Source organism: Dendrobates tinctorius, unplaced genomic scaffold, assembly GCF_039654945.1.
Source record: "Dendrobates tinctorius isolate UK_male_01 unplaced genomic scaffold, ASM3965494v1 ptg000224l, whole genome shotgun sequence".
Lineage (NCBI taxonomy): Eukaryota > Metazoa > Chordata > Amphibia > Anura > Dendrobatidae > Dendrobates > Dendrobates tinctorius.
In genome coordinates, this window is record NW_027361891.1 from 9,170,206 (window position 1) to 9,179,750 (window position 9,545).

General features: G+C 46.4%; 1 protein-coding gene across 1 annotated transcript; it reads right to left on the reverse strand.

Annotated features, from left to right (window-relative positions):
* Nucleotides 1-308: 308 nt before the first annotated feature.
* On the reverse strand, nucleotides 309-1,451 carry LRRC10 (leucine rich repeat containing 10). Its single transcript, XM_073555430.1, has one exon. The coding sequence runs from the start codon at nucleotides 1,341-1,343 to the stop codon at nucleotides 429-431; it is 915 nt and encodes a 304-aa protein (XP_073411531.1). The 5' UTR covers nucleotides 1,344-1,451; the 3' UTR covers nucleotides 309-428.
* Nucleotides 1,452-9,545: the final 8,094 nt, after the last annotated feature.

The window sequence follows — 9,545 nt, forward strand, 5'->3', positions numbered from 1 at the left end:
TGTAAAAGTTTAGAGGCACAAGAAGGATCTGATTTATTTTTATGCAAAGTGAAACTGACATGCAAGATTCTGACATGACATACAACATATTTTTTTTTAAAAAAGCTTCAATATTTTAAAATATTTCTTTACAATATTTCACAAATCATAATATCTTCTTGCTTTACCCAAACATGTATTCAGTGAAAAATTATAGAAGTAAAGTTACCAAAAATGTAGCACTTTTAAAAATAAAAGTCAGAAACCCAAATGTATCTCTTAATAATAGAATTACTTACAGAAAATGAGCTTGACTTTACTCAACTGAGTTCATAGTTAATATGTAATGTAAGGAGGATTGATAAAATTAGTTCACATTCTTTCCAAGAATCTAGAGTTTCTGATTGTATTGAGTCCACACCGTTATATTTTGAGGTACACAGTTAAATTTACGTTGAAGTGGTCTCTTCTGGGTTATCACTAGTCAGAGCTGGAGGCTCATTAGGTGCTGTAGGTTGTAATTCTTTACTCTCTGCTGCTTTTTCGAGCTCTACTTCAACTTCAAACCTCTTCTTGGGTTCTGGGGTCTCTTCAGACCATCTTCCCACTCTTCGAACTCCTTTTGCTACTTTAGGAGCATTTCGACATGGATTATGGTCATAGATGACAAGCTTCAATCCTGTCAAGTGCACCAGACTTGGGAAAAATCTAATACCATTGCGGTCAACATCAATGACTTCCAGAAAAAACATTTCTAGTAGAACAGGTGGGAATTCTGACAGCAGACTTCCTGATATCCAAATGCTGCGCAATTCTGTAAGATTTTTCAGCTCCCTGGGAATGTTACGTATTGGATTGCAGCCAATGTGAAGTGTCTTTAGAAGGGGCAGTTCACAAACGACAACTGGCAAAAATGTTAAATAATTTGATTCAATCCACAGAGTGTGTAAGTTCTTCAGGTAATTTAATTCCTGGGGGAGGTCTCTGATCCGATTATTACCAAGGTATAATATTGATAGTTGCTTCAGGCTGCAGACAACTGGTGGAAGAACCCTAAAGTTGTTAAAGTCCAAGGCAAGGATCTGGAGGTTCTGAAGGAGCTCAAGCTCTGGAGGAAGGGAGCTTAAATTGTTGTCGCTTAAGTATAACTTGATAAGTTCTGTAAATGCACATACCCTCAATGGAAACCTCCTCAGCTGCATACTGCTCAAATCAACCATCTTATCAATAGGCATTTCTTCCAAGTCTCCGAGAAGGTATTTTTGGCATGTGTTAGATGGGAAGAAAGCAATAATTCCTCTGATTGTATTGCCCATCTTCTGTGTAGTGACAAGTTTCATGCACTGAGTCTTCTGTTCCCTCATGGACGATATTTCATGGAGTCTGCTGAGAGTGGCATTTCTGTTGTTCCATTGCAATACATTGTTTACATGGTAACTGCGATTAATCTCAAGAGTTCCTGATAACTAGAGAAGTGCCTGGTGATGAGAAGGACAGAAGTGGTTAAGAAGACATTTTCTCCCGTCTCCAAAGTCTGAACAACTATACAAACAAAAAAAGTTAAATTACCATCGCAAACCATGCAAATGGAGTGTTTTTGGCAAACATTCATGAAAAAGCAGAGAGGAAATAAAACATGATGTGCTATACACATTGTTATTAATGGCGGTATCTACATCCTGATAGTGGATGTTTAAAAGTCTGGATTTTTAAACCTGGAGAAATCTTTAATAAACATTCCAAGTTTTAAAACACCAGCAATAGTCCAGATGTAATCTGATGATGTTTAGAATACCTGTCAAGTATTAAGAATAACGTCCATGGCTAATGGCTGAATAGTTTCAAATGTCTCTGTAGAATCACATTTGCTAATGCACACAGACTCCTTCACATATCAAGTGCTCACTCAGGTAAAAAGTTGTGTAGGTATTAGCAGATGAAGGCACTACCGACTTCAAAAGACCCCGTATGTCTTATATTTTCCATCTATGATTTATTTTACTTCAGAGATGCCAGCTTTGTAGTTTACAAAAATCCTTCACAGCTGAACTTCAAGATATTGTTATGTCTGTTGTATAAAGTCCTGTATAATTTTTCTGCTGACCCAAAAGAACTACAGTACTTGCTTGCATAATGTAAATACATCAATTTTCAACTTTGAATCAGAGACAAACAAGTATCCTAACGAATTTGTCAAGTGTGTAAATCTAAAGTCACTCTGCTGCATGCTATAAGGATTCTTTGATTCTGGCACCAGGAACGGGCAGTCATGTGACCGTTAAGTATGCGATTGCCACATTACAACTAGACGTGTTCGGCCTCACTCAATTGACTTGCACTGAGAAAGGCCACACACGTCTAGTTGGCATGTGACCTAGGTGTTAATACTAAAGGGCAACCGCCGACAGCTGCTATGTTGCTGTTGAGATCTGCCTGTTTGGCAGCTCACTAGCGACCACTTAACGATGCACCAGCGATCCTGACCGGGTCGTATCGTTGTCGGGATCGCTGGTGCATTGCTAAGTGTGACAGTACCTTTAGGTTTAGGACCATCCCTCTTTGGATACACCGTGGCACTGGTAAAACAGCTATTATGCTTTTTTTTAATCAGAAACTGTGTTTATTAAGTGCCCTATGTTATTTATATGTATTGTTGCTTTAACGTATTTACTTACAGTAGAGTATGTGTTCATTTCGTTTCTGTCTTAGGTTTTATAGAAAAGGAATGGCTAAAATGTCAGCTAAAAGCATGATGAAGCGCTCTTGTTACATTATAAGGGTAACTTGCCTTGATACATTCTTTACATATATATATTTTAATTATTGTTATTATTATTTATTTTTAGACACCATTGATTCCATGGTGCTGTACATGAAAAAGGAATAGATTCAAAATACAAATGTAAACTACGGTGAACTAACTATCAAGGACAGACAGGTACAGAAAGAGCCTTTTCCTTGTGGATTAACTGTGCGGATAATGGGAAAGGACACAATAGGTTAGGAGATCTCTATATACGCATACTGTTTGGTTATGTGCACATGACATCCTTTTCACACATTAATTTGACATAAGAGTCACCACAAAAAACAATGGGAAAAAAACGCCAGTGAAGCTACTTTATTAAAATGACTGCCAGCATTTCCCTGAAGGGGCTTTTCCTGAGTGTATGTGCTCATGGGGTCTATTTACTCAGTTTATGGGATATAATCTTAATGGAAACTCCAAGTTTTGGGGGAGTTTTGAGATTTGGAGAGTTTCTGCTCAGCTGCTATTCATAATCTTTTCGAAAAACAGTGTGCACACAGCGCAAAGTAGGAACATTTCCTGAAGCAATTTTCACTAGAATACCTGAAGCTTTTGACCACCAAAAAACCCCTCTTGTATGTACATATCCTTGTTTTTTAAAGTGAAACATCCGGCAAAAATTGAACATTCAAGGGCCGATTCATCCAAGTGTTTACACCAGTTTTCATATGCAAAACGCTTTGAGAAGTTGAAGCATTTTTATGCAACGTAAAGTGTAATTTTTGGCATTTTTATACCAAAGTGGGTAGAGCATGGGTGGGATGGTGCATGGCAGCGAGTGTCAACCAAAACCATCAAAAGTTACCCCCCTTTAGTAGCGAAATATTCGCTAGAAATGTAACTTCAGTCCCTGACTATAGTAACATTTTAAGTTAGGTGCACCAAGACACACACCACAGAGAAGATGCATTGAATTCATTAAGTGGTGTGCGCCTGTTAATGATTTTGGTGCATCATATCCCTCCACACCCCTTCAGTAAGGCTGGCTCGTACAGTTTTACTGAATCAGCCCCATAGCTTTATGCCAGTCGAAAGGTTATCAGCACTTTTACATGAATACTGCCATTTCGTAGATTGCCTTCTACCTTGGCCACAAGTTTTCCCAACCTATTTAATGTTCTATCTCACATACAGTAAAACAGCAATGTAAAAGTTTTAGTGCATGAATAATTAGATTTCAAAGGGGAAGCTGCAATGATGTTTGTACTGGAGGAATCTTTGTCTTTTGTATCCTTATTGGGTATGGTGCTATGTATAAATTATGGTACAACACATTTTGAGTAATGAAGTTCTTATCAATGTTGCATAACTAGCACAAGTTGTGTAAGCGTATCTCCTCCCTGCATAGCATTGCTATTACGCATAAAAGAGCTACATGTCTGCACATAAATATAATAATTTCCATAGAAGACTATGTGCAGCATTTAGCCCAAATCAATGCTTCAGATAAACCAAGTGAAGTATAAAATGCAATATATTGTTTGATTGTTAGTGATTTACCTAAGATAACAATATTGATTGTCAGAATGTTACACTAACAATAAACCTGCTACTTTCTAAAATAATAATAATCATAATGATCTGCTATTTGTCACGGCCGCCGCTGATACTCACCTGCAGGGTCCTGTGCGCGCCTCCCGGCGCTCACCCGCTCCCCGGCACATCCCCGCTGCTGACCTCCGGCCTCCCCGACGTCGCTCCCACGCTCCTCTGGCCGGAGCTCTGACGGCGTCATGTGACGCGGTGGCTCCGCCCCCAACATGGCGGCACCCATCGCCTATTTCTGGCAGGCGTCTCCCCAGGTAAGACGCCTGTGTATCGTTCCGGGCTGCTGTCCTTTTGGCCAGCGCTTTGTACGCTCTCAGGCCCTGCTACGCTTCACCTCCTAGCCCCGCTCAGTTAGGTTCCTTTTGCTGTTCTCTTTCTGGGTTCGCCCCTCTGGCTGTTCCGTTTCCCTGCCTCCTTCCCGGTGTGCTTGCGCCCATGTGAACTCTTGTCCGTGCCCTCTCTTACCCGCTTCCTCTCTTGCAGCCTCCAGCCACTACCTGCTTCGAACCCTCCAAGTCTCTGCGTCCTTCTGGCTCCTACCACTGACCTCCCGTGCCGCTGCTCCGCTGACTCTCCACCCTAGTTCCTCTGGTGCTCACCCAGTCGTCCCTTTGGCTCCGGCTGTCACGGTTCCATCCCTTGTGGGCCTGCCCCTAACACTCCCTGTGTAGGGGGTGGCTCCACCTGGTCCAGCTCGTCCGCAGGGGCTCTGGGGCCGTGACCCAGAGGGTCCACTCCGTGTTGCTTTCACTGTTTTTTGCCATCCAAAACACACTCCGTAACAGATACACAGGCCATGGACCCCGCTGGAGTCACGGCTACTCAGAAGGAGTTACTTTTTTTACGCGAGAACCAAACGCTCATAATGTCCTTCATGAAATCGATGGACGCGCGTCTCTCCGCTCTCCAAACCTCCGATCCTGGTAATGCGGCCCAGCTGGCTGGCTTACAGCAAGCGTCAGCGCAGCAGCGGGACGCACAAAGTCACATCCTCAGCTACATGGCTTCAGTTGATGGCCGCTTACTTGCGCTCCAGGCAGCCGCGGCTGCTCCTCCTCCAGTTACTGGCCCTCACCCCCTTCCACGGTTGGCCAAACCACCCCGTTATAACGGTGACGCAAAACTATGCCGAGGTTTCCTAAACCAGTGTCGCCTCCATTTCGAGTTGCAGCCTCAAGCATACCCCACGGATCGCTCTAGAGTGGCCTTCATAATATCCCACCTCGAGGGGGACGCTTTGGCATGGGTAAACCCCCTCTGGGAGTGTGATGACCCCCTGGTTACTCATTTGTCAAATTTTTTGGACACTTTTCGTCGTGTATTCGACGAGCCAGGTCGTCTCGCCTCCACCACCGAATCTCTGTTAAGTTTATGTCAGGGGTCCCTAACCGTGGGGCAGTATGCCATCCAATTCCGGACTCTATCGTCCGATTTGGGTTGGAACAATGAGGCTTTGGTAGGAGCTTTTTGGAGGGGGCTTTCGGGTCGGATAAAGGACGAGTTGGCAGGCCACCACACTCCCACGGCTCTTGAGGATCTAATCTCGTTGGCAACCTGAATCGATCTGCGGTTCCAGGAACGAGCTCGTGAAAGAAGACTCGCGCGCCCGCTGCCATCTCCTCGCAGACCACCCAGTCCTCGGTCTAGAGCTTTTCCCTCCGCGTCTGGATCCGAGCCTATGCAAGTAGATCGCTTGAAACTCTCCGAACAACGACGTAAGGAGAGAAGTTCTCACGGCTTATGTTTCTATTGCGGTAGCGGGTCTCATTTGCTCCGTGCCTGCCCGGATCGTCCGGAAAACTTCTCCGCCTAGGTCAGGTAAGAGAGGTCTCCCTAGGTGTGCATGATTCCTCTCAACCCCTTTCTCTATCTGTCCTATTGCATAGGGGTGGCAAGCGGGTCTCCTTGGCAGCCTACGTGGACTCTGGCGCCGCTGGGAATTTTATTAGACTCGATGTAGTTTCCAAATTTTCGGTCCCTGTGAAGGCTCTCGAGAATCCCCAAGTCCTTGCATCCGTAGACGGTAATCCCTTGCAAGAGACCGTCAAGTTAGTTACGCATGAGGTCGAGCTTCAGATTGGCGCCTTGCACAAGCAGAAAATCTCGTTTTTTGTTTTAGCCGGTATCTCCCATCCTATTCTCCTCGGTCTTCCCTGGTTACGACTCCATGAACCCACTTTGGATTGACGTAACGGCAATGTTTTGTGCTGGGGGGACTCTTGTCGGTCTCGGTGTCTGCAGCCGGTGCATCCCGTAGGTGTTCCCCATCTCCTCCCTGGTCCCTCTAGTTTGCCGCCCGCATATCGGGTCTACGCAGATGTCATCGACAAGAAGGAGGCTGAAGTTCTTCCACCTCACCGACCGTATGACTGCCCTATTGAGCTCATTCCAGGTGCCACTCCTCCCCGCGGCAGAATTTTTCGTCTCTCTTTAGCCGAGACGCAGGCTATGTCGGAGTACATCCAAGAGAACCTAGCCAAAGGCTTCATTCGAAAATCGTCCTCGCCTGCTGGTGCAGGCTTCTTTTTTGTGAAGAAGAAAGACGGGACTCTTCGTCCGTGTATTGATTATCGGGGCCTTAACCGCATCACGGTAAAAAACAAGTACCCGCTTCCATTAATTCCTGAACTCTTCGATCGCCTGAGAGGAGCACGAGTCTTCACCAAGCTTGATCTGTGAGGAGCCTACAATCTAGTTCGTATACGGTCCGGGGATGAATGGAAGACCGCATTCAACACACGGGACGGGCATTACGAGTACTTAGTGATGCCATTTGGACTTTGCAACGCTCCTGCAGTTTTCCAAGAACTCGTCAACGACGTCTTTCGAGATCTCCTCTATGTCTGTGTAGTGGTCTATCTGGACGACATCTTGATTTTCTCTCCCGACTTGTTTACCCACCGCCGAGATGTCCGTCAGGTTCTACATCGTCTCAGGGAGAATTACCTGTTCGCTAAGTTGGAGAAGTGCCTCTTTGAGCAGTCCTCTCTACCGTTCCTTGGCTACATCGTTTCGAGCACTGGCTTGGAGATGGATCATGAAAAGGTCTCTGCCATTCTCAAGTGGCCGCGTCCCCAAGGAGTGAAGGCAATCCAGCGTTTTTTGGGCTTCGCCAATTTTTACAGGCAATTCATTCCGCATTTTTCCTCCCTAGTCAAGCCTATCTCTGCTCTCATTCGCAAAGGGGTTAATCCCCACTCCTGGCCGTGGGAGGCTGAAGTCGCTTTTAAAGATTTAAAGCAGGAATTCGCAAAAGCCCCAGTACTCCACCGTCCAGATGCCAGTAGGCCATTTTTTCTGGAGGTTGATGCCTCGTCTGTGGGTGCAGGAGCGGTACTTCTACAAAAAACCTCCTCTGGACGCGTGGTCACATGTGGGTTCTTCTCCAAGGTTTTCTCCGCCCCAGAACGTAATTACGCTATCGGAGACAGAGAACTACTGGCCATTAAACTCGCCCATGAAGAGTGGCGCCATCTTCTTGAAGGAGCTGTCCATCCGTTTACCATATTCACGGATCATAACAATTTGGCTTATGTTCAGACTGCCCAAAGGCTCAACCCGCGTCAAGCTAGATGGTCCTTGTTCTTCGGGCGCTTTGATTTCCAGCTCCACTTCTGGCCAGGGAATAAGAACGTCAAGGCTGACGCCCTGTCTCGGTCCTTTTCGCCTGTGGACAGTGAAGATGACCCAGCACACATCATCAATCCAGCTAAGATTATCACTGTGGCTCCCCTAAACGTACTTTCTCCATCACCCGGTAAGACCTTCGTTCCGAGCAGGGACAAGGCTAGGGTCTTGCACTGGGGGCACTCATCTAAATTTTCTGGACACGCTGGAATAAGGAAGACTCTCTATCTCGTCTCTCGACATTATTGGTGGCCATCGCTTCACCAAGACGTCCTGGACTTCATCGCTTCCTGTCCTTCGTGTGCCAGGAACAAGGTTCCTCGATCCCGACCTTATGGGCTCCTACACCCATTACCCATACCCACGACTCCTTGGACCCACATAGCTATGGACTTCATCACTGATCTGCCAGAGTCCTCGAGGTGTTCGGTTATCTTAGTGGTCATGGATCGGTTTTCAAAAATGGCTCACTTTGTTCCCTTGTCTGGTCTGCCTTCTGCCCCCGAGTTGGCGAAGATTTTCTTGCTCCACGTCTTCCGTCTCCATGGCTTTCCCCAGCACATTGTCTCGGATAGAGGAGTCCAATTCACCTCTCGATTCTGGCGAGCTCTCTGCGGGTTGATGAAGATAACTCTGGATTTTTCATCGGCCTATCATCCCCAGTCTAACGGACAAGTGGAACGGGTCAATCAAGTCCTGACTTCGTACCTTCGGCATTTTTCTAACGCGCACCAAGATGACTGGGTTTCTCTTCTTCCATGGGCTGAATTCGCGTACAATAATCACCCCAGTGAAGCCTCTACCAAGTCCCCCTTTTTTGTGGTTTTTGGTCTACATCCCGGCATTCCCCTTCCCATTTCCCCCACCTCGGGTGTACTGGCGGCGGATGCTGTGTCGATAGATTTCTCCCAGATTTGGAGGGACACCAGGGAGGCCCTTGAGAGAGCCAGTCGCAAAATGAAGAATTACGCCGATAAGAGACGTTTAGATGCTCCTCCGTACTCCCCTGGGGAGAAGGTCTGGCTTTCCTCACGGCATATCATACTAAAGGTTTCGTCCTATAAGTTGGGTCCACGTTTCATCGGTCCTTTTGAGATTCTAAGGCGCGTCAATGACGTGGCCTACAAATTAAAATTGCCTGCCTCGCTAAGAATTCCCAATGTTTTTCATGTATCCCTCCTCAAGCCTGCGGTATTTAATCACTACCACTCAACCGCTTCACAAAATTTCCAACCCAGCACTTCTGATAATACCTTTGAGGTTAAATATATACTCGCCACTAAGACTGTAAGAGGTCGAACGTTGTTTTTGGCCGATTGGAAGGGTTTCGGCCCTGAGGAGAGGTCCTGGGAACCTCGAGAAAACATTAATGCTCCTTGGATCATGAAACGTTTTCTCGACAACCTTAGGTGAGGAGGGAGTAGAGGGAGGGGTACTGTCACGGCCGCCGCTGATACCTGCAGGGTCCTGTGCGCGCCTCCCGGCGCGCACCCGCTCCCCGGCACGTCCCCGCTGCTGACCTCCGGCCTCCCCGACGTCACTCCCACGCTCCTCTGGCCGGAGCTCTGACGGCGTCATGTGA